Source organism: Haliaeetus leucocephalus, unplaced genomic scaffold (genome assembly GCF_000737465.1).
Source record: "Haliaeetus leucocephalus isolate CR32 unplaced genomic scaffold, Haliaeetus_leucocephalus-4.0 Scaffold76, whole genome shotgun sequence".
NCBI classification, from domain to species: Eukaryota; Metazoa; Chordata; class Aves; order Accipitriformes; family Accipitridae; genus Haliaeetus; species Haliaeetus leucocephalus.
The window spans coordinates 10,338-33,813 of record NW_010972512.1 but is presented as its reverse complement, the minus strand read 5'-3'; the positions used below and the strand labels follow the sequence as shown (position 1 = coordinate 33,813).

Genomic DNA, 23,476 nt, shown 5'->3' with positions numbered 1-23,476 from the left:
TGTTGGGGGGAACCCCCTTTTGTCTCCCCCCCCCCCCCCCCCCCGGGGTCTCGTGGGCTGCTTTTCCCTCCTCATTAGGATATGCTTAACAAGCTTGTCAGGGGGCTGGCGTGGGGAAGTGTTGCCAAGCTGTGGGCATGTGGGGGGGGGAAGATTTTGGGGCTGAATGCTGGTTGCTCGGTGCTTTTGGAGGAGCCAGCAGAGATGGCATCACTCCGTGTCCCCGAGAGACGCTGACGAGGGGGAAAGCGAGGAGGTGAGTGGGTTGGGACGAGACTGAGCTGGGGTGGCAGCTCCCACTTCTCTCCTGCCATCTGGGACTCGAGTGGTGCCATGGGGACCCCGAACCTCTCACCCGGACGGGCTGTGGGTCTCACCCCCGTCTCCCCCTCGCAGGTGGCCCTGCTGCTGACCCAGGCAGAACCTGGCAGGTTTCCTTGAGAACCCACCAGATCACACTGGGGTTTTCTTGCAGACAGGGCTGGAGGCTGTGAAGTGGTGTTCCTGCCTCGGTTTCTCTTGCAGCAGAACAGCTCGGTGCTCACCTTTAGTGTCCCAGAGGGAAACCCCAGCTCTCCTGTTCCACGCTGCAAAGCCAAAGCTAACTAAGCCAAATGGGCTATTTTTCTCCTGCATTTCACTGTCACGCCACTGAAGCAAAATATCTTCACATGGGGAAAATCACAGTTTTCTGCCAGAATCCCCTTCCCCCCAGCTTTTAGTCTGGTGATCCCTGCCGTGGCCGGGGTGGTGGTGGGGATGGGGGTCCCACGGGTGGGTCCCAGGCCACCTGGGGGTTGCTCTGCAGTCCTGTCTACCAAGTCCCAAGTGAACATGGGGCAATAGCAGGGGGGCCCTTCCTGCCTCAGTTTCCCCTTCCCCGCTGACTCTCGTCTCTCTTGCAGGCCTGGTGGCGGGCTGATCATTATAGACAGCATGCCGGACATACGCAAGCGAAAACCCATTCCCCTAGTTAGCGATTTGGTGAGGTTCCTCCTAATGCCTTGCACCACACAGCTGCCGGCTTCACTCCCGCTGTGCCCCACTGGACTGCGCCGCCCGCCCGCCCTGGCCGGCTCTTGCCGGGCGCCCGTGCCCTGCTCCCCAGCTGCCTCTAACATGGCTTGTGTTTTCTGTTTTCTTTTCTCCGGCCTGGCTTGGCCGTCCCTGGCGGCAGGGGGGCGGCAGTAAGGTTTCTGCGCTGCATTAACAGCATGCCCGACATTAAGCCTGGACGCAAATCTCTCCCTCTAGTCAGCGATCTGGTGAGCGTGGTCCGAGGGGTTAAAGAGAGAGCACCCTTGGGTGCTGCTGGCCAGGCCTGCCCAGCCTCCTCCAGCCCTGGCGGTGGGGGGCGGGGGTGTCCCAGGCTGTTTTGGGGGTCTCCTGGCCCTGGACCTCGCAGTGGGGAGCTGTGAGGATGACACAGCTGGGCTCTCCCCACCCGAGGGTGCTTCTCTTTAACGGAGCTCCAGGGCCCTGTCCCTACACCAAGCATCAGCCCAAGGCTTCCCAGGGCTGCGTCTGGTTTCCCTTTTTTTTACTGGTGCTGCGTCCCCGGTCCTTTCCTGTCCTACCTGCCACAGGCTCCCTGCAGCTCGGACCGTGCTGGTGCTGAGCAGATGGACCCATGTACCAGAAGAGGGGTAGCGCTGGCTTTTCGGAGCTGCACAGACCCTATGCTCCCATCCCCACCATTATCACGCTGCGCTGCTACAGCCCAGTGCCCATGCTGGAGTCCCATCCAGCCCCTGAGCTGTAATGCACAGAGTCACTCTTCTGTCACCCACCTGGTGACAAGAGACAGCAATTTTGGAAACCAGACACCCTTTGCACCCAGAATTAGGTGCCCTTTGCCTCCTTCCCCCTCTCTACACCTCGCCACCTCCACTTTGTGCCCTTCCCAGGGTGCCTCCATCCTCTCCCCAATTTGCCTGCCCTCTCCCATCCTGCTGGCCCCCCCTTGCTGCCCTCACCCCCCAGCCCGCTCAGGCAGCTGCTGATGCTTCTGCACTGTGCTGTGTTGGTGTCAGGGGTTTTGGGGTGTTGGGTTGTGGGTGGTGAAGGGGTGGGCAGAGTGCAGGGGTCCGGCAGGGCTGCTGCCTTTCTCTGCTGGGATTTGGCAGGCTGCAGCCCGTGCTGTAGCTTGGCATGAGAAACCCCCCAGGGACTGGCCCAGTGCTGGGTGAGGGGTTGGTGTTGCCCCAATTCCCACTCGTTCCGGCAGGGAAGGGGCCAGGACTTGCTCTGCTGTGAGGTGGCTTCCACTAACGGCCTTTTATTCCTTCCTTGCTGGCCCTGGCTGCCTGCAGGCAATGGTAAGTGTCCCCCACCCCAGACTCCCCAGGTTCTCAGACACATGTCGAGAGGCTCTGCCCCACTGGGGCTGAACTGGGAATGCCGCAGGCTGCTGAACTGGTTCCAGTCCCACTGCACAGCTGGGTGGTGCTTTGCAGTGCTGGCATCACTGGGAGCTGGGCTGTCCCCACTGCCAGCCCAATGCAGCCAGCACCCACCTCTGTCTGGGGTGGGGGTCTGTCCTGGGTGTTTTATGGGACCTCAAAGGAGTGTGGGAGGGACAGCCCATGCTCTGCCGGATTTGGGAACTGTGTTTCTTTCCCACAGTCCCTGGTCCAGTCCAGGAAAGCGGGAATCACATCCGCGCTGGCCTCAAGTACCTTGAACAATGAGGAGCTGGTAGGTGTTGGGGTTGCCTGGGGTGTGGGTGGTCATGCTGGGAGGGCTGTGGGGATGTGATGAAACGAGTATGTGGGGTCTGTGCCACACCACATCCTCCTCCAGCAATGCCAAAGCAGCCAGGATGTTCACACCTGCACCTGGGGATGGTGGTGGTTGTCCTCTGCCCTGCTTGTCTACAACCAGCGGTCACATTGCATGTGGCCCAGCACCCGTGGATGGGGTCTCTGCACCCTGCTGCATGGCTCAGCTGCTGTACATTGCCTGAGCTTTTCTCCCCCTCTCTCTTCTGTCCTTGCACAGAAAAACCATGTTTACAAGAAGACCCTGCAAGCCTTAGTGTACCCCATCTCCTGCACGACGCCCCACAACTTTGAGGTGTGGACGGCCACCACCCCCACTTACTGCTACGAGTGCGAGGGGCTGCTCTGGGGCATCGCCCGGCAGGGCATGCGCTGTGCCGAATGTGGCGTCAAGTGTCACGAGAAGTGCCAGGACCTGCTCAATGCTGACTGCCTGCAGAGTAAGGAGCCGTTGCCTGCAGCCTCATCCCTTCTCACTTTGGAGAGGGAGGAGGGAGAGGCCCGGGGAGAGCTGGACTCCTGCCTTGTGCATGGGGGAAGCGGTGAGCCGGGCAGATCTGTCCTGGGCAGGGTGTTGACCCCTCCAGGTTTGAATTCATTCATGCACAATGGGCTTGGGGAGCTCTCGGCTCTCTCCTGGATGCTCCTGCACCCCCGTGCCCCGTCTCACTCATGGCTGTCCTCTCCCAGGGGCAGCGGAGAAGAGCTCCAAGCACGGAGCAGAGGACCGGACCCAGAATATCATCATGGTGCTCAAGGACCGCATGAAGATCCGGGAGCGCAACAAGCCGGAGATATTTGAGCTGATCCAGGAGGTGTTTGGGGTCACCAAGACCACGCACACGCAGCAGATGAAGGCAGTGAAGCAGAGTGTCCTGGACGGCACTTCCAAATGGTCGGCCAAGATCAGCATCACGGGTAGGCATCGGTTGTGCCTGGCACCAAGTGCTGGGGGGGGACCACGTGGCTGTCCCCTTGCCCAAGGATGCTGTGTGCTCCAACTCCCCTCCTGCCCCTCATCCTGCAAAGCGGCTTCAGCCCCTGGGGCTCTGCCAGGGGACACAAGGTGCCTGTTGTGGGGATCTCGGTGTGGCTGTGGCACTGACTCCTCTCTCTGTCTGTTCTCTCTGCTATGTGTGCCACGCGTGTGCCTCGTGTGGATGGGTGTGCGTGCTGTGCTGCGCCATGCTGTGCTGCAGTCGTTTGTGCCCAGGGCCTGCAAGCAAAGGATAAGACGGGTTCCAGTGACCCGTATGTCACTGTCCAGGTTGGAAAGACAAAAAAAAGGACTAAAACTATCTACGGCAACCTGAACCCAGTCTGGGAGGAGAATTTCCATTTGTAAGTTCACCCCTGGCCCCTCCATCCCCCTCCCTGGCCACTCACGGTCATGCTGCGCTGCGCTGGCTGTCAGCACATCCCTGTAGGGTGGTGGGCAGTCAGCTGGGGCCTCATCCTGCCCCAGCTGAGGGTGGAGGGGGGCTGCTGGGTTCACTGGGACTGCTGGTTTTGTGCCATGAAGGGTTTGGTTCCTGGCGATGGGGGCTGATCCAGGCTGTGTTGGGGCTGCCTGGACATGGTGCCAAGCCAACTGGGGAGGGTTGGTGCCCCCACATCTGCTCTCTTCCCCAGTTCCTGCCTGGTGCTGGGATGGTCCCCCTTGTTTAGGGAAACAGAGACTGTGGAGAGGCTGGAAAGGTTTCCCTGCTCATCCCGGGGCTTGCCCCTTCTCGCCTCCCCAGCGAGTGCCATAACTCCTCCGACCGCATCAAGGTCCGTGTCTGGGACGAAGATGATGACATCAAGTCCCGTGTCAAGCAACGCTTCAAGAGGGAGTCTGATGATTTCCTGGGCCAGACGATCATCGAGGTCCGGACCCTGAGTGGGGAGATGGACGTCTGGTACAACCTCGGTAACCGGCTGCCCCAGCATGGCCCGCTGGCCCTGCGGTCCCGGGGGGATGTGCTGCCAGCCCTGGTGTGAAGGCTATTTCAGCATATTAGTATAGGGTCTGCTGTTAAAAACACTTAATATTGAAAGCCATTGGGATCAAGCGTTTCCCCAGGCTCATTCTCAAAACCCTTTGCCCAGGAAGTCTGGAGCACCGGCCCTCTGCAGAGGGGAAACTGAGGCACGGACAGGCCACATCTCTGTAGCAGCTGGAGATACGGCCAAATCCCTCTCTGCAGTGCCTTGGTTGCATTTACCCTGGCTTGGCTGCACTTAGTGCTGGGCATCCCCCTGGCCCTGGCCCCAAAAACCCCTCCATGCTTGGAGCCCTCTGCCCCTCTCTGGGGCTAGGGGTGAGCAGAGTTGCTCTGGGGAAGCCTCACATCTCATCCCCTTCCCTGTACCCCTGCAGACAAGCGGACAGACAAGTCGGCTGTGTCGGGAGCCATCCGGCTGCACATCAGCGTGGAGATCAAAGGCGAGGAGAAGGTGGCTCCCTACCACGTACAGTACACCTGCCTGCATGAGGTGAGCAGCCCAGGCAGGTGCGGGGGGCATGGTCCCCACCCCAGCAATGCTACCATGCCACCACCGGTCCCAGGGACCTGACGGGACTCATTTGTACCTCCAGAACCTGTTCCACTTTGTGACGGATTTGCAAAACAACGGGGTGGTGAAGATCCCCGACGCCAAGGGAGATGACGCCTGGAAGGTGTACTTTGATGAGACGGCGCAGGAGATCGTGGATGAGTTTGCCATGCGTTACGGAGTGGAGTCCATCTACCAGGCCATGACGTGAGTCCCTCGCCCTCCACCCTGCTCAAGGGGGCTGCACCAGCCCTGGGTGGGGGGGGTCACTGTTGGCATCTTCCTCCCCTGCAGCCGTTTGCACCCTCCTCCCCACCATGGCTGCAGACATGTTCCCCTGGCTCGCCCACAGCCGTGCACCCCTCTCTGCCCTTCTCGGTGCATGCACCCCAAACCCCGCACCCCCTCCTACAGGCAGCCCCTCCTATGGCCCCGCACCCTCATGTTCCGCCTCCCTCTACAGGCATTTTGCCTGCCTTTCCTCCAAATATATGTGCCCGGGGGTGCCGGCGGTGATGAGTACCCTGCTAGCCAACATCAACGCCTACTATGCCCACACCACGGCTTCTACCAATGTCTCGGCGTCCGACCGCTTTGCCGCTTCCAATTTCGGGGTAAGTCCGATGGTGCGTAAACACTCCTTCCTTCTTCTCTCTCTTCTCTTGGGAGGGGGTGGGGGGCTTGGGGAGTAAAAAAGGCCATGCAAAACACCCCGCTCCAAACTGCAGCTGGGCAGCAGGGGGATCAGCCCCTGCTTGCCCCAAAATCCATCCTGCTCCCGTTTCGCAGGAAGGAAAAGAGCCACCACCTTCCTGGGAGAAGGACTAAATTTGATCCCCAAATTATTCTGGTAAAACCACGACTGAAGTCCGAGCGGACTGGGGTGCTGGGCGGCGGTGTGAGAGGAGGGGGAAACCTTGGTGTCAAAATCACAAGCAGGTGGCAAGGAGCCATCCCTGCAGCTCGCCGGGAGTTTTGCATGGCCCTGTGCACTTTGGGCGCACCCCAGGACCACTGCAAACTCGCCTGGCTGTGCCAGCACCCATGGGTGCCCGCTGGGTGCCTTGCTTGCGGCGAGCGGGGCGAGTTTGTGCCGGGGCCAGGTGTGCCCATGGGGATGTGGGCGAGGAAGGGCTGAGCTCTTGCCCCGGCTCCCCCCGTGTCATCCCAAAGGCAGCAGGTGATTGCTCTGGATGCACAAGGGTCGAGCCAGGATCAGTGCCCAGCCCTGGGTCAGGCAAAGTGCTGGGTAGCCAGGGACACAGCCAGGGCCGAGAGCAGCTCCAGGCAGCAGCTGCTTTGGCTCACTTCCCAGTTCCCGTTGCAGGGGGTAGCTAGAGCCAAGCAAGCTGTGCCTCCGGGTCACGCAGGAGGAGGAAATGGTACGAAGAAAAAACGCCTTTTCTCTAACGTGGAGGGTTTTAAAAACTTGTTTCTTTCTCTTTTTTTAGAGAGCCTAAGGTTGGGTCCTAAAGTGCCCGGCCGTGTCGCTTTAACCCCGAGTACCCGTCGTGTCCAGTTTTAAAGCGCTGCAGCCGTTCGGTGGCGGGGACGCACGGTCTCGGCCCAGAGCCTGGCTTTGCCGTCTCCGGCGGGCGAGCGCGCCGAAGGTTTGCGGTTGCCAGTGCAGGCTGCGGGCTTGGCTGAGCCGCGGCCAGGCGGGTGCAGGACTCACTGCCCTGTCCCGTTCCCCTGTCTTCCCCCCACCCAGGACATGGGGAGCTGCTCTGGGGTCTCCGGAGCCCTGTGGGGCAGCCCTGACCCAGCGCAGCCGGTGCTGGGGGGGGAATCCAGGACTCTCATGGGAAGCCCACGGGGTTGTCCAAAGCCCCCCCTGGCAGAGATGCAAAGTGAAACGCCTCCTGACAGCTTTTTGGGGCAGACTGGTTGCTTTGCCCTCAGTTCTGACACCCGATCTGCAGCCCGACGACGTGGGATTTGCATCCTCCTGCCTCATGCAACCTGGACAGGAGCTGGGCTGAGCTGAATTAAAGCCACTCAGCCCCAGTGGAGCCCATCTACCTGGGGCAGTTCCCTGCCCACATCCCTCGATGCAGCCTGGTCAGGCGAGTGAGGAGCCCATGGAGGCACCCAACTCCTGGGGGCCGTCCCGGCCTTTCTCAAAGCAGCTCAGCCCCGAAGATGGGCAACTGCTGCAAAAGCCCAGCTGCTCTTTCCCTGCCCTTTTTTCCTGAGCTCTTTGAAAGCTTCAATCCAGGGGCCATGCAGCCCAGGGGCACAATCCTGCGCACCTCTCCCTGCTCCTGTCCCGAGCCCAGGCTCGGAAGTGTTCAAGTGGGCAAGTCAGATAGAGTAGCCGGTCCCCGCTCCGGCACTGAGAGCCAGTGAGAGCAAAGGGGATGCACGGTGTTGCCTCTCAATGCTGTACTGCGCCGTTGATGGCTGCCAGTGAGCCCTGGCCACCAGTGAGGACATGCTCTTCGCCACCGGCATCCTATGCCCACCCGGAGGGCTCTGATGAAGGAAGGAGGGAAGGAAGGACAGCAGTACAGCGGGAAGGAGAGGGATGAGCCGGGGGCAGCACAGGCTGGGTTGGGGGCAGAGAGAGCTGGTGCAGCAGGGAGGGGGGACGGTCCCTGCTGCCTTTCCCCCATTTACCTGGCTCTGGGGTGTTTCTCCACAGAAAGAGAGGTTTGTCAAACTCCTCGACCAACTGCACAACTCGCTGCGGATTGACCTCTCCATGTACCGGGTAAGGTGCCTGCCATGCCTCAGTTTCCAACCTCTCTAATAAGGTCTGAAACAACAGGTGACTGTTTTCTCCCCCTCCACTCGCTCCTGTGAGAGTTTTGTGTGCAACTCTGCTCCTTTCTTCCCCTTTGGCAGAACAACTTCCCTGCCAGCAGTCCCGAACGGCTGCAGGATCTCAAGTCCACGGTGGATTTGCTGACCAGCATCACCTTCTTTCGGATGAAGGTATTGCTGGGGCCCCACTCACCCCATCCCCCTGGTGGGGAGCCTGAGCCTCGCTGGCCCCATTTCTTTGCAAGGCTGGGGTTGTGCTGGCCCCGTGGTAGCTCCTGGGTGGCTGGCCAGGGCTGCGGGTCTGCCTCCAGCACCGCTCTCTCCCCGCACACCCAGGTCCAGGAGCTGCAGAGCCCCCCACGAGCCAGCCAGGTGGTGAAGGACTGCGTGAAAGCCTGCCTCAACTCCACCTACGAGTACATCTTCAACAACTGTCACGAACTGTACAGTCGCGAGTACCAGACGGACCCGGTGCGTGGGTCGGGGGGAACTGGGACGCACTGGGATGCTGGGCGCTGACTTTCCCCATCCCCTGCCCTTCTCCTTCGTGCAATGCTCCTGGTCCCTCTCCAGAGGGCTCAGCCCCATGCAGGATGAGCCCCAAGCCTTGAGCAGGGTTTGAGCCCCACTTGTGCGGGGTTGAGACCGGGGCCAGACAAGGGGGGGCTGCATGGGGGCCTCCAGGGTGTTCCCAGAGCCCTCCTCCCTCCTCGTTAGCCCCGCCAAGAAATCGAGCCCCACGAGTGGGGTGACTGGAGCCTCCGCTGTGTCCCCATCACTCCAGACTAAGAAAGGCGAGGTGCCCCCCGAGGAGCAGGGCCCCAGCATCAAAAACCTGGACTTCTGGTCCAAGCTCATCACCCTGATAGTCTCCATTATCGAGGAGGACAAGAATTCCTACACGCCCTGCCTGAACCAGTGAGTAGGTGCGGGGAAAGGGGACCCTGCTTTGCACCCTGGGGGATGCCCACACGGTGGCAGCAGTAGCTTTAGTCCTTTGGAAGTGGGTTGTAACATCCAATTCTACAGATGGGGAAACTGGGGCAGGTGGGAGGTGTGGGGGGATGTATCTCCAAGAGGAGGGCTGGTCCACGCCGTGTCCGTGCTTTCCCCCTTGCCCCAGGTTCCCCCAGGAACTGAACGTGGGGAAGATCAGCGCCGAGGTGATGTGGAACCTCTTTGCTCAGGACATGAAGTACGCGATGGAGGGTGAGTCCCCCCATGCTGCCCTGAGCCAGGTGGGGGAACCAAGCAGGAGCCACACTCTGGTCCCACCTCGCCTGTTCCCTGGGCAAACCCATTTCACCCCCTCATCAACACAATGCCTAGCTTATATCCCACCCAAGAAGCACTTCCATCTTCACCCCGTTACCCTGGCATCCTTGGAGCTGCCCTTGGAGCAGCCGCCCCCCAGGTTTGGGGCTTGAAGCAACACCCGCACGCACGTGCCTTCCCCGTGTAGAACACGACAAGCACCGCCTGTGCAAGAGCGCGGACTACATGAACCTGCACTTCAAGGTGAAGTGGCTGTACAACGAGTATGTCACCGAGCTGCCCTCCTTCAAGAGCCGTGTGCCCGAGTACCCTGCGTGAGTGCAGCTCTTGGGGGGCAGGAGAGGGGGGTGCTTGCACCCTGGGGGCTGGCTGGCCTTACCAGGGTTGGGCTTCTCTTCCAGCTGGTTTGAGCCCTTTGTTATCCAGTGGCTGGATGAGAATGAAGAGGTGTCACGGGATTTCCTGCATGGAGCGCTGGAGAGGGACAAGAAGGATGGGGTATGAACAGGACTGTCAGTGGGCACAAGAGCCACAGCCTGGTGTGGATAAGGGGTTTGTCCCTTGATGCCCAGTGTGCCCCCATCGGGGCCAAAATCTTCCCTCCCTGCCCTCTGCTGACACTGCCTCTCACTCCTCCAGTTCCAGCAGACATCGGAGCACGCGCTCTTCTCTTGCTCTGTGGTGGACGTCTTCTCCCAGCTCAACCAGAGCTTTGAGATCATCAAGAAGCTTGAGTGCCCTGACCCTCAGATTGTTGGGCACTACATGCGAAGGTTTGCCAAGGTGGGCAGCTGCCAGGGTGGGGGCCGTTGGGCCAACAGTCCCAGCCCTGGCCCTGGGGGTCCTGGGTTCTCTCTGCTGCCTCCCGTCCAGCTGTGGGCAGCAGCACAGGGGAAACATTACACCACCTCTTAACAGCAATGCTCAAGCGAATGTGCCACCAAAAGACCCTGTGGCTCTCCCAGCTTTGCTAGCACAGGAGATTAGCTAATTAATGAATTAATTAGTTAATTAATCTAGATTAATTAAATGCCACTGGCTTTCTGCAGTGTGGGAGGGATTTGCATGCAGGCTTGATGGCTGATGCCTTCACAGCTGTGCTGGTGAGGACATTATCAAGTGAATACTGAAATACACCTACAGCTCCGCTCACAGGTGTCGGGGCCCTGAGGGCACTGATAGGTCTTAATGGCCCTGAACAGCCTCACCTGGAGCCTCCACCCACACACCCAGCCCTGCCCCTATTTAAACTCAGTCTAGGGCCATTAGTAGAGTTGGTAGTTTCTGACTTAGTTGTATCTTCCCATAGGCTTTGCTAATGATTGCAGGACTGTGTCTGAATCTGGCTTCTTTTACCAAACGTGATGATGGCCCACAGATAAGCTTCCTAGCTTGACCTTAGATGTGTCTCATCACTGCAGACTCACTTGGAGATCCAGACTCTCAGTTGAACCTGGCTGCTATTGCCCAGCCTGCTTGCCTTGCTGGGTACTGCAGGACAGGCCCTGTCTGCCAAGGACCCTGCTGGCCTGGTGTCCTCTTTGGCACCCTGCTCTTTAGGGAGCAGCTGGCTGGTGCTGTGCTCCGACTGCCAGATGTGCTGGATCTGGCTTCCAGTGGCTCTGCCTATGTGGCTCCTGGTGCATCTGTGGGGCTGGAGGGTCTAGGGGTGTCAGGGTGTATCCAGGCATTGGGTTGTTTCACTGCTGTGGGACTCATGGTCTCCTTCTCTCCCTCCTTCTTCCCCTTTGCTGCTGTCTGGGTGTCTTTGTCGCTGCCATCGTTTGGCTCCAGACCATCAGCAATGTGCTACTCCAGTATGCCGAGATCATCTCCAAGGATTTCGCCTCGTACTGCTCCAAGGAGAAGGAGAAAGTGGTGACGTATCTCCCTTCTGCTTGGCACCTGCCTGGTGCTGCCAGGCAGGACTGTCCACACACGGTGGCCCCAGCCATCACCTCAGCTCCAGAGCTGGTCCTCGTGACGCTGGTCCTGCTCTCAGTCTCTGTCTGACGGCAGTCCCCGAAATGCTGCCAGGCAGGGCTCTGTACCATGGCTGTTCTTGTGTCCCCCAGTGCAGGGTGGGAGGGAACTGGGGCAATGGGCAGCTGTTCCAGCCACATTTGTTGGTGCTGACTCCCCTCTCCATCCTACCACTCCAGCCCTGCATCCTGATGAACAACATCCAGCAGCTGCGTGTCCAGCTTGAGAAGATGTTTGAAGCCATGGGTGGGAAGGAGGTGCGTATTGGGGGTCTCTAGGTGGGAGCCGTGTGGCGGGGCTGTATCAGTCCCTTCTCCCCAGAGGCAGGCCCTTCCCTGGCTCTGCGGCGCTGGGAGCACACCCCAGTTCCTCACTCCTGTATGGGATCACGCTGTCCCACCCCATGGCACCCTGCTCTCCCACTGTGTCAGATGACTGATGGGTTTCCCCTGCCCAGGGGTGCATTTGGGGTGCAGAGACCCCCCCCAGGGCTGGGCCAGGCACCCTGACAGCTTCTCCAACCTGTCCTTCCTCCAGCTGGACACAGAAGCCAGTGACATCCTCAAGGAACTGCAGGTGAAACTCAACAACGTCCTGGATGAGCTGAGCCGAGTCTTTGCCACCAGGTACACCTGGGAGAGAGGGGGTGGGCGGTGGGCCAAGGAGAGGTTTGGGGGTCCAGGAGCTGTGGCTGGGGCCAGCCTGGGGGGGTCTGCTTGGCCAAGCAGGTCCTGGGCGCAGCTGTGGGGGATGCTGAGCTGCCTGGGTGTTGCGGTCCCCAGTTTCCAGCCGCACATTGAGGAGTGTGTGAAGCAGATGGGTGACATCCTGGGCCAGGTGAAGGGCACCGGCAATGTCCCTGCCAGCACTTGCAGCAGCGTTGCACAGGATGCCGACAACGTCCTGCAGCCCATCATGGACCTCCTGGACAGCAAGTGAGTGTGGGGGGCAACAGGGACCCTCACCCTCCCCAATGCCTGCCGTGTGGGGAGTGTGGGGGACCTGCAGGGTCAGGATGACCGGGCAAGGGGTGGCATCAGGGGTGCCATGCCGGGACCTTCAGCCCCATCCCCTCTCTGCAGCCTGACGCTCTTTGCCAAGATCTGCGAGAAGACAGTGCTGAAGCGGGTGCTGAAGGAGCTCTGGAAGCTGGTGATGAACACGATGGAGAAGACCATCGTCCTGCCCCCGCTCACTGACCAGACGGTGAGTGATGGAGAGGGGGACCAGGGACAGGGGACCCTGCAGCTGAGACACAGGTGGCTGATTGAGGCCAGTGTGGGACACTGATGGCCAGGTGCCCATGCTGGCTGCTGAGGGGGTGGGGACTTTGGTGGCCTCCCCAAACCTGCCCCTAGCTCATGGCCAGGGAAGGGATGGAGGAGAGAAAGGTCATCCTTGACCCAGGTGCCTGGTGCAGCCCAGCACCCTCTTGCCTGGCTTTGCCAAAGGACCTTCCTGCCATCTCCATCATGGCACCAAAAGGGGCGCTGGTCCTTTCCTCTCCATTCTTCCCTCTGAGCTGGGGCAGCATCCCATGCCATGCTCGTCAGCACTGGCTGTAGGCACGGTCCCTGTGCCAGGAGGTGAATCGGGAAGCTCCTGGAGTGTGGGGAGCCACGGTATATCGGCCTTGCTGTGGGGCTGGGGTTGCCTGGGGAGCAGGGGCTGGCTTTGCGGGGATGGGGGTGATGTGGGTATGGGGGGGTATGTCCCTGCAGCAGGGCTGAACTCTTCCTTGCTCATGGGCTGAACAGGCTCTAGAGGATCAGAGCGAAGCCCAGGGAATGGTCCCTCCTCAGAGGGAGGTTGCCTACAGGCTTTGAGGCTCCGTATTGCATCGCTGTGTGTCTGTCCTCCCCCACACGTAGCCATGCACTCTGAAGCTTCCCAGTGTGGCTGTTCCCTCAGGGTCAGGCAGGGAAGGGTGACACCAAGGGCTCTGAGCCAGCCACACATCTGTCCCTCTCGGTGGCTTTTGTCACTGTCACAAAGCTGGGCTCAGGCTCTTACTTGCAGTCCCTGGAGCCACCGGCTGCTGTGTTACCTTTCTGGGGCTGTGGGGCTCTTCATGCTGTGTCTGTAAGGGACAGCACTTTGGTGACCTGTGAGCCCTCACCTCACTGGCACCTTGTCACAGTCCAGAGCCCCGCTCAGGTCAGCTCTGCATCATACCCGGCCAGGCTTGCACACTCTTGGCCAGAGGTGACCAATTCTAGCAGGAACACTGCTGCCACTGGGTCCCAGTTGCCGTCCCAGTCCCTATCTCTGTCCCTTCCCGGCCACGTGTGGCTATGCTGTGTTCTGGAGGCAGCGAGCCCTGTGCTGAGGGCAGAGGAGGTGGCATGGACATGTGGATCTGTTGGGCAATTTTCCTGGGGGGCCGTGCTGGGGCTGGTCCCTACAGCAGGGGACAGACCGCCCAGGGTGGCTCTGGGCTCCAGCCTGGGGGTGACTGGGCAGATTGGCAGCGTGGGGCTACGTGTCAGAGCTGAATGTCGAGTGGGGTCCGTCAGCTCCCTGGAGCTGAGTCGCCCTGGGGCAGAGCCCCATTGCTGCAGTGAGGAAGGACTGGGCAGGTTGGGATGGGGCCACTTCAGGGCTGTGGAGATCTGTGGTGCGGGTGACAGGGCATTGACACCAAGTGCTGTGGCACATCAGATGGGGGACACCCATGGCTCTGCTGTCCCTCCTGGCTGGTGGGAGTTGGGGGGTGGCCAGGGCTGGTACCTAGCTGTGGGGCAGCTGGGGCTGGGGAGGATGGAGGAGGGGGCCGACACTCATGTCATGGTTGTTCTCTCCAATTGCTCCGCTCGCCTCTCAATGGCAGATGATTGTAAGTACGGCAGCTCCCTGTCTGTCTGTCTGTCTGTCCGCTGTGTGTCGGTCCTGGCCTCGCCGGTTTTTGTTTTGTGTGGCTGCCCGTGCCCTGCCCACACCCTCCTCCGGCTCCCGACTTGGTCCACCTCTGTGGTCCCCATCCTCGTGCTGCCTGCTTGGCACTGGCTCCTGGTGGGCGTTTGCCCGTGGCCCCACCTGGGTTTTGGGGGGTTGAAAGGTCCTGGACAGATTCGTGGTGCCTGGATGTGGGGAGGTGCAAGGGTTAGTGATGGGGTGGGAAGGGATGGTGATGGGGCAGTGCCATGTAATCAGGGACAGCCAAACCCAGGCTGATCCCATCTTGCTCCGTGCTGAGGGTGAGAGAGGCCACTGGAGACATGAGCAGGGGGAGCAGTGTGTGCCTGGCAGTCAGGGCTGCTCTTCCTGACCCCTTGTGCCTCAATTTCCCCTTGAGGCCCTGGCTGGGCTGTGGCTATGGTGGGCACTGAGGGCAGAGGCTTTCCCTGCCTGCGGAGAGGAGCATCTCCCTGGGACATGATGGTCCCTGTCCCGGTTGCTCAGTAGTGGGGCAGGTTGCTGGCACAAGTTATGAGACTTTTTCCCTGGTCAGGATATGGCCCAGGGAGCCGAGGCTCCTGGATTCCCTTCTTGGCATTGCTGCTGGGTCCTTGCATGGCTTTGACTGAGCAGTTTCCTTTTGTTTGTCCTCTTCTGCTCAGTCTGTGGCCATGGGCTTATGCCCCACGGTGCAAGGGAAGGGCCATGTCCACTCCCCAATCCTGTCCCCACCCCTGCTTTGACCACAGGCACCTTCACAGGCACTGGTGGTTGGGTGCTGGATGCCAGTCCCTGTGGGGACAAACGCCCGTCCCCTGTCCCCCAACACCTTTTGTGTCCGACACCAGCATTTGGAGAGACCCTGGGGGTCCCTGAGCCTCCCCTCAGACCTCACGGGGACCCCATGTCCCAGCCTTGCTGAGGCTGCTGGGGGACTGCGGTGGCATCAGCTCTACAGGGTACAAGGTCGTCTTGTTCACCCATCACCCTGTGCCTCAGTTATCCTCCAGGGCAAGAAATCCTTCTGGCAGCCCTGCTTGGCGCTAACTGTGCTGCTTGTCCCTCCTGCAGTCTTCCCTGCCAGCTGACTCCCCTGCTATCCCCTCCTGATTCAGACATGCCCCAGCCCTCTCTCCCCCCCCAAGAAGCTGGTTAGGACCCCCCCACATGGGCACTGCTGCCCCATTTTACACTGTTTCTCTTGCCACTGCTGGGCTTGGGTCGGTGTGGGGTTGTCACTGGGGTCAGCACTGCAAGGACCAGAACTCTGCGTGCAAAACCCAAGCACAGCTCTCCTCCATTCTCCCTCCCCAGCATTGTGAGCATCTGCCAGAGCTGGAGGGGAATGTGGGGGCACAACAGGCTGCCCACACACAGTGCCAGCTGGCTCCTGCCTCCCTTTATCCCAGTGGGGGGCCAGTCCCCCATGGGCTCAGCATCCCTGTATCCCAGCAGGGACCAGCTACCAGTAAGCCCAGCATCCCAGTGTGGGGACAAGATCTCCATCAGTGCAACATCCTGCGTTCCAGTGGGGACCAGTTGGCCCAGCACCCCAAAGACATCAGTCCCTCGCTGACCCAGCATCCCTCAGGGGACCAGTCCCCTACTAACCCAGTATCCAGTGGGGACCAGTCCCCCATGGGCCCAGCACCCCAACAGGGACCAGTCCCCCATTGGCGCTGGTTGTCCTTTCGGAGCTCAGAAACGTCTTTGCCGCCAGCTTGCGGCCACCCCATATACCCAGCCTTGCCCCGCACCCCCTGTGTCCTGTCCCACGCTGGCCCCCCACCCCACCACTCAACCTCTGACATTGCTTCTACAGGGCACGCTCTTGAGAAAACATGGCAAGGGGACAGAGAAGGTAAATAGCTGTGGGCTCCGTGTGTGTCATTGCCCCGTGGCCACGCTCGTGGCCCCACACCCGCCTGCTGTGGAGGTCCAGGCTTGTCCGTGCTTCCTCTGTCGTGCTGTCTGGATGTGCCATTGCCTGCGTGGCGTGTTGTGTTGAGGTGTGCCGTGTTGTCCGGGATGTGCTGCCTGTGTGCAGGATGGGGGCAGTGACTTGTTTCTGTGTGTTGCCTGGGGTAGAGAGTGGGTGTTGTGTGATGTTTAGCCCCCATGGGTGGGTATGTGGGGTGTTACCCATCCCCAGGCAGGCACGGGGGATGCTGCTCCACAGCACTCGGCACCCCTCCAGGTGCCTGGCTGGGACAGGGTGCCCAAGCATGGGAGAACCCAGGCACAAAACCTGTCCCACCACTGGGGGCTCAGGAAAAGGTGACCCCCAGGATACTGGGCTGTGCTGGGGATGTGCAGGGCACACTGGGGGCCATGGAGCTGCTGAGATCCCCTGGACCTCTGAGCCCGCTTCCCCCTGATGTGGGGGGCTTCAGCAAGGCTTGCTGAGCCCCAAAACTTGCCCAAAGGGCTTTCTCCAGACACACGGGCTCTCCCTCTGTCTGGGTGCTCCCCACCACCACACTGGGGGCCCAGCACAGCCCTCCAGTCTGCCTCCCAAAATGCAGCTCTCGGGAAGAGCCGTGCCAGCATCTGTCTGGGCAATGCCTGCAGCTCCCGCCGGCTCCCCCCTTCCTCCCACAAGGGACACTTGGTCCTGCCTCAGTTTGCTGAGCATGCTGGGCAAACTGCTTTCCTCCACTTGCTGCTATTTCCCGAGGCCCAAACAAGGTGGGGAGCAAGCCTGCCCCCACTCAGGAAGAGACCTGGCACGCTCATCACAGGTTCACCAGCAAGTGCACAGGGCTGAGCCTTTGCGGGTGTGAACTGGTGCTGAACCAGTGGCACCAGCGGAGAATGGGGCGCAGCCAGAGGAGACTACGGGGCCGGAGCCCACACGGCTGGGGGATGTGGGGGGCCCAGACCCGCGGCTGGCTGCTGCTGGGGCCACCAGTAACTGTCCCTTGCTGTTCTCTTCCAGAGCAGGGTGAAGCTGCCCAGTCACACTGAAGTAAGAACATGGCTCTTCTGCTCCCCACTTGGCTCTGGTCCCTCCTCTCGCCTCCTCCCCGTCCCTTGTCCCGTGCGCTGTGGGGTTTTGGGGGTCCCAGCTCAGTACAGTGTCCTGTCGTGCTGTTTGGGTGATACCAGTGTCCCCAGCTCCCAGCCTGTTCACTGGCTGGGGGAGACGGGGACAGCAAAGGAAGGATTAATGGGACAGAACTTGGGTGGGGGAGCACAAAGGGTTAATGGGGGTACAAAATGAGGGCATGGGGGGGCCAGACCCCTGCAGAAGGTAATGATTAGTGGGATAGATGCTGGGGTTTCTTATTGCTGGGAAGGACTGGAGCTACTGGTGCCTGGAGGGGGAAGGAAGTGGGAATCGCTGGCTCTGCCCTGCTGGGCCCCAGTTTACCCAGTTGCATGGTGCACACTGGAGGGCTTGAGAAGGGGAGCTTGCGCTCAGCCCTGTAAGCAGGTGCCAGACCAGGGAGGTAAGAGGGATCTGCCTGTGCCACGGGGCTGTGTCTCCAGGAGCTGTGCCAGTGGACCCCATGGAATGGCTTCATGGCCCCTGCCCATGGGGGTGGCATGGCACAGGGCAGGCAAAGGTGGCCAGGGGCTCCAATCTGTGGTGTTCCCTGGGGTGCAAAGGGGCCGGGAACCTCCCTGGGGCTGGGACTGGGTATGGGTTCAGGTGGCAGGGGGGTGTTTGGCTTGGCTGCGCCGCATCCTTCCTGTGCCCACTGTCCCCCTGCACTCACCCTCTGCTCCCCCCACCCCAACGACACATGATTTTCCATGCGGTGCCGATGATGTGCCGTGCCGGGCTCTGTCGGATGCAGAAGTGGGTGCTTGGGCACCACAGGGAGCAGGATGGGACACCTTGGGCCAAGCTGCTTGTGCTGAGCAGGATGTGAGGTCTCTGATGCCAGGGGGCTGTTGTGCCCTGAGGTCCCCAAGCCCCCAGCCACACACCTGTGCTGAGAATTCAGGGGCTGGGCTGGGGGCTGCCAGCCTTGCACCTGCATTACCATGCCTGGCATGGCCAGTGGTCCCTGGGGCTCTCCGAGGAGCACCTCTCCAGCCCCCTGAAACTTGGGGGGGCCGGGGGGAGTCCCCAGAGCTGCAGCAAGCTCCTGGCACTGTGTGCCCAGCCTGGCCATGGCACCCCCAGCCCGGCCGCTGACTGGGGTCATTCCTGTCTGTTTGTTCTCTGCAGGGCACGCAGATGATTTTCAATGCAGCGAAGGAGCTGGGGCAGCTCTCTAAGCTGAAGGTAAGGGCTGAGAGGCTGGGCTGGGTGGGGGCAGGCAGTCTGAGCTGCTCTCTGCTGGGGTGGGTGACACTTTGCAGGCTGGCACTGTTGCAAGGACCCCACCAATGCTTGTTTGCTGGCACGGCTGGGGCGAGGGGAGTGGGGCCCTGGTCCCATGCTGAGAGCAGGATTTGTGCCCTGCAGGACCATATGGTGCGGGAGGAAGCCAAGAGCCTGACCCCAAAGCAATGTGCAGTGGTGGAGCTGGCGCTGGACACCATCAAGGTGAGGGCACTCTGGGGTACGAAGGGGTGCCCCTGAGGGCTCTAGCCCTGAAGCACAAACCCAGGGGGGTGCTGGGTGGGGGCAGTTCCAGCAGAGCAACTGAGGACACTGTGGCCGTCTCCCCCCTCCAGCAATACTTCCACGCCGGCGGTGTGGGGCTGAAGAAGACATTCCTGGAGAAGAGCCCCGACCTGCAGTCACTGCGCTACGCCCTGTCCCTCTACACCCAGGCCACTGACCTCCTCATCAAAACCTTTGTGCAGACTCAGGCTTCACAGGGTAGGACGCATTGCCCTGGTCCCCCACCCGGGCTCCCTATCCCCACACACGGGCACGGCTGCCCCATGGTCAGGGCCCCACCGTGCCTCTGTCCTGGTGGAGCTGGGGACCCCAGCCAGGCACATGGAGGGGTGGGAGGGAAGGGTTTTACCTCCCATGATTTGCAGGTGAAGAGGGGCTGTGGGTGCCCAGAAGAAGCCTGGCACCCCTGAGTCCCTCACCAGCAAGAAGACTGTGTCCCCAGTGCCAGGGCATGGCTGGGCTGGCACAGAAATGGGGCCCATGGGTGGGGGAGAAGGTCACGCGTCACCGTGTTTGTCCCCTCTGGATGGCCCCTGTCACCTAGCACAGACACCTCTGGTCCAGTGCTGCCTTGGAGCTGCTGGTCTCGGCCAAGCAGTGCCAGTCTGGCCAGGGCTCAGACCTCTTGCAGGATCAGCCGGATCCAGATGCAGTGCCAGGGCCTGTCCTGGGCACGCTGGGTGCCCCACATACCCCATGATTTGGGATCTGTCCAGGATGCCGGGTGCCTCTCAGGCACGTCCCCCATCCCAGAGTGATGCAGTGCAGGGTGCTGGGCACCTTCCAGGGCAGGATTGTATCTTTAGCTCTGAATGCTGCCCTTTATTTTGTCCCTTGGCTGCTCGAGGAGGGGACGGATGCTTGGTGGCAGTCATGGGCCATCGCATAGTGCCCCAGCCAGGCTTGTCTGCGTCCTTAGGGAGTGGGACGTGCGTTTGCTGTCTGTGCGTCTCCTGTAAGGGACATCTGTCCTGTCTGTGCCTCCTGTGCCAGCCATGTCAGGGGCGTGGGGTTAGGTCTGGTGGGTGCAATCTGGCCTCAGGACCCCCTGGGCTCAGAGCTGGGTGGTACCCGGCACTCCTGTGTTGCTGCAGTGTTGTCCAGATGCTTGGCCGTCCATCTGTCTGTGAGATCTGATCTTTCTCTCTCTTTGTTTTCTCCCCCCTCTTTCACTGTTCCCGTCCCCCACGCACGTCATCTCCGTCCTCCTCTCTTCGTCTATTCTGTGCTGTCTCTTGTCTCTTTCTCTCTCCTTCCCACTAGTTCATGGTGGGAAAGGTATTAGGTTTACCCTTAGTGAAGAAATTTATCCTGAGAAGGGTACGTGTGCCGCTCGCCTGCCCCTGCACCTGCCTGCTGCCGCCGGCCTGGGCTAGTAACAGTCCCGGCACTGTGAGCCGGGGTGGCCAGGAGCCCTGTCCCAGCACCGCTGGCCTTGGGAACCTCTTATGTGGGCAGAGCTGGAGCCCTCTGCCCACAGACTCACACTCCCAGGGCTGCTTTGGGCTGAATTTGGAGGAACTGTGCTCAGCCATATCGACCACCCCCCAAACCAGGGAGGGGGGGCTGTGTCCCATGGGGATGGGGGTGCCCAGAGCTTGCAAGCGAAGGCGGGCACCCCCCTATTGTCCCCAGTGCTGCTGACTGGGGGTGGGCACCTGCCACGACCTCCCTGCAAGCTGGGGAGCTGTCCCAGTGGGACGTGTGGTCCCAGGGGAGGCCATGACCATGTCCGTGTCCCATCCACCCTGCTGCCAGAAGGACCATTACTAGCCTTGCTCCGGCGAGCTCCGTCCACCCGCCCCGGGGCGTAAGGAATGAGCCCAGCTCCATGGGCCCTGCTTGGCCTCCATCGCACCCTGCCGGAGGGGCTGGGACTGCACCCCATGCTTGGCCTCCCGTACCCAGACACCCCCTCCTCACCCGCCATTGCCTCCATTTCGGCTCAGCATGCGGCACTGCCCGGGTGGCGGGTGCCTGGGGGGATGGGGTGCTGGGGTGGGGCGGAGGATGAAGGTGGATGGAGAGGAGAGTGTGCCATCACCAGTCTCCCCCCCAGCCTGGCACCCTCGTCCTGGGGGCCATGCAGTGACACACGGGGATGTGTCCTCCTTTGCACTGTTATTTCCACCCTGGGAACTTTCCGCTGAGCTCGGTTTGGTCTCCTCAGCCCCGTCTGACTCATGGAGCCTGTCCCTCTGCCTTGTACTCCCTCCTTCACCCATGGGTGCATGCACGGCTCTTGGCGGGGAGGGAGTGGGCTGGGCTGTTGGTCGCAGGTCACCCGAGTTCCCCAGGCTCGGAGACCCCAGGGCTTGATGTGGTCCCTGAGATAGAGGGAGCAGGTCAGCCCCAAGCCCCTGGCAGGGCCACGGCTGCCCTGTGGCACAAGGGCCGGATTGGGTCCCTCCTGCCTGGTGCTGTGCCCATGCTTGTAGCCATGCATGGAGCACTGACACCCCCCCCATGCCTATAGTAGGGGGAGCTGGGTCACTGTCCCCTGCCCCATCCCACCCAGGCACCTCTGCCCCTGCCTGGGCAAGGGGGGGCTCACTGGGCCCTGCCGATGTGGGGTGGCATGACAGGGAGCCAGCCTGGTGCTGGGGATGTCCTGCCGTGCCCCAGCCCAGCCTGGTGCCAGCTCCAGCTGTCCTTGAGAGTTGTGCACCTATGCTGCTGTCCCCCCGGAACTCTTTGGCAGAGGCCAAGTTGGGCCAAATCCTACTGCTCACCCCTTCCCACCCCATGGTGGGTGACCTGCCTCCTCCAGTGGGGTTGGTGGTGGGCAGGGGATGTCAGGGACACGGGGGGACCAGGCACTTATGTCTCCTCCCTTTGCCACACAGGCTCTGCTGTGGATGACCCTGTCGGGGAGGTGTCCATCCACGTGGAGCTCTTCACCCATCCTGGCACTGGTGAACACAAAGTCACTGTCAAAGGTGGGTTCTGCTGGTTGGGATGTCAGGCTCTGGCAGGTGGCAGTGCCCTGTAAGCCTCACGTGCTCCCTCCTTGCAGTGGTGGCCGCGAACGACCTCAAGTGGCAGACGTCGGGCATCTTCCGGCCCTTCATCGAAGTCAACATCATAGGGCCCCACCTCAGTGACAAGAAGAGGAAATTTGCCACCAAATCCAAGAACAACAGCTGGGCCCCCAAGTACAATGAGAGCTTCCAGTTGTGAGTAGCACCACGGGGCTGGGGATGTGGGGCTGGGCTGGGGGGGGGGGGTCCCCCCAAGTGGGGGAACCCCCCTTTCCTGGGATCTGCCAGTGAGTTTGCTTGTCCCCCGAGCAATGTTTTAAATGTTTTCTCATTGGTAAAAGCAGGGATTGGGGAAAAGGAAAAAAAAAAAAAAACAAAACCGGCTTTTTTAGGGGCAGTGGGGAGGCAGCACCCATATAGGGTGCTGTCGCAGAGCCAGGGGGCCTGGGAGCATGACCCCCTATGTCAACACTGCCTGTCCCTTGCCCCCCTGCAGCACGCTGGGGACGGAGACGGGCCCTGAGTGCTACGAGCTGCAGGTGTGCGTGAAGGATTACTGCTTCGCCCGGGAGGACCGGACAGTGGGCATCGCTGTCCTGCAGCTCCGTGATATCCTGCAGCGACCCGGCTGTGCCTGCTGGCTGCCCCTGGGCCGCCGCATCCACATGGATGACACCGGCCTCACTGTCCTCCGCATCCTCTCCCAACGCAACAATGACGAGGTGGCCAAGGAGTTCGTCAAGCTCAAGTCGGACACACGCTCGGCTGAGGAGGGCAGCAGTTAAACCCCTTCCACTCCCCAGCCCTCTCCCCCCACTCCTGGCCCCTTTTCTACAGCATCCTCCAGCCATGTATAAGCCATAAGAGCGGCCACAAGAGGAGTCTTCTTCCCGGCCCTGGTGTGGGTGTGGGGGGGACATGGCTGCAGTGACAGAACCCCCCATCCCTCCCTTGGCCAGACTGGCTGGGTGACAGTGGTGCAGAGCATGGCCATGCCCCCATCCTACCCCGATGGGAAGGTGCTGGGACTGGTGGGGTTGTAGGGAAGGACTGGACCCCAGACTGGGCAATGGGACAGATCTACTTCTTCCCAGCCTGTCTGAGATGGAGGAACCCTACTGGCCCATCCCTGACCCTACCTTGTCCTACCCAGCCCCAAGCCTCATCCAGCGATGTAAGGAAAGGGCTGGGGGTGGGGGTGTTGTCTCGTCCCACCTGGGGGTGTTGGTGAGTGGCTGGCACAGCACGATGGCCCCTTGTCTCCATCCCTCTAGCAATGTCCGGCGCCCTGAGGGACAGGGAGGCTCCCACCCGCTGAGCACCCTGTACATATGTAAATAGCTGTACATACACGGGGCAGCCGGACAACACGGCTGTGTCCTGCACCTGGAAGGGCTATTGGGGCTGTTGGGTCGGCGGGCACAGCCCCTGCGTGCCCTGCACAGTGTCCCGTCCCTGGCTGGCAGCAGCATCACCGGGGCCGGGAGCGGCAGGGAGCAGCCCCCGGCCCGTATCCTGTCTTCCCTGCCTTGCCGCCACTGTGGGCTGCCCCGCTGTCACCCCCAGGGTGCCAGGGCCTGGAGGTGAGGGCTGGGGGAGCTGGAGCAGAGGGACCTGTTTCCCTTTGCTCTGGCCAGTGGGGACCAGCCATCCCTGTGCAGTGCAGCAGCGCC

The 23,476-nt window shown here is 61.1% G+C and overlaps 1 protein-coding gene across 1 annotated transcript in view; it reads left to right on the top strand.

Annotated features, from left to right (window-relative positions):
• UNC13A (unc-13 homolog A (C. elegans)) overlaps positions 1–22,588 on the top strand; it is a 45,920-nt gene extending 23,332 nt beyond the window's left edge. Inside the window, exons 14-46 of the mRNA XM_010581784.1 lie at positions 906–984; positions 2,313–2,318; positions 2,626–2,697; positions 3,001–3,220; positions 3,471–3,698; positions 3,980–4,121; positions 4,523–4,692; positions 5,143–5,258; positions 5,362–5,525; positions 5,782–5,932; positions 7,963–8,031; positions 8,166–8,255; positions 8,421–8,555; positions 8,869–9,002; positions 9,208–9,293; positions 9,547–9,673; positions 9,761–9,857; positions 9,999–10,142; positions 11,154–11,237; positions 11,522–11,599; positions 11,880–11,968; positions 12,125–12,277; positions 12,425–12,548; positions 14,173–14,178; positions 16,063–16,101; positions 17,179–17,208; positions 18,421–18,477; positions 18,661–18,741; positions 18,873–19,020; positions 20,086–20,142; positions 21,669–21,761; positions 21,839–21,998; positions 22,300–22,588. Of these exons, the coding sequence (XP_010580086.1) occupies positions 906–984; positions 2,313–2,318; positions 2,626–2,697; positions 3,001–3,220; positions 3,471–3,698; positions 3,980–4,121; positions 4,523–4,692; positions 5,143–5,258; positions 5,362–5,525; positions 5,782–5,932; positions 7,963–8,031; positions 8,166–8,255; positions 8,421–8,555; positions 8,869–9,002; positions 9,208–9,293; positions 9,547–9,673; positions 9,761–9,857; positions 9,999–10,142; positions 11,154–11,237; positions 11,522–11,599; positions 11,880–11,968; positions 12,125–12,277; positions 12,425–12,548; positions 14,173–14,178; positions 16,063–16,101; positions 17,179–17,208; positions 18,421–18,477; positions 18,661–18,741; positions 18,873–19,020; positions 20,086–20,142; positions 21,669–21,761; positions 21,839–21,998; positions 22,300–22,588 (3,718 nt within the window). The remainder of the gene's footprint in view (positions 1–905; positions 985–2,312; positions 2,319–2,625; positions 2,698–3,000; positions 3,221–3,470; positions 3,699–3,979; positions 4,122–4,522; positions 4,693–5,142; positions 5,259–5,361; positions 5,526–5,781; positions 5,933–7,962; positions 8,032–8,165; positions 8,256–8,420; positions 8,556–8,868; positions 9,003–9,207; positions 9,294–9,546; positions 9,674–9,760; positions 9,858–9,998; positions 10,143–11,153; positions 11,238–11,521; positions 11,600–11,879; positions 11,969–12,124; positions 12,278–12,424; positions 12,549–14,172; positions 14,179–16,062; positions 16,102–17,178; positions 17,209–18,420; positions 18,478–18,660; positions 18,742–18,872; positions 19,021–20,085; positions 20,143–21,668; positions 21,762–21,838; positions 21,999–22,299) is intronic.
• Positions 22,589–23,476: the final 888 nt, after the last annotated feature.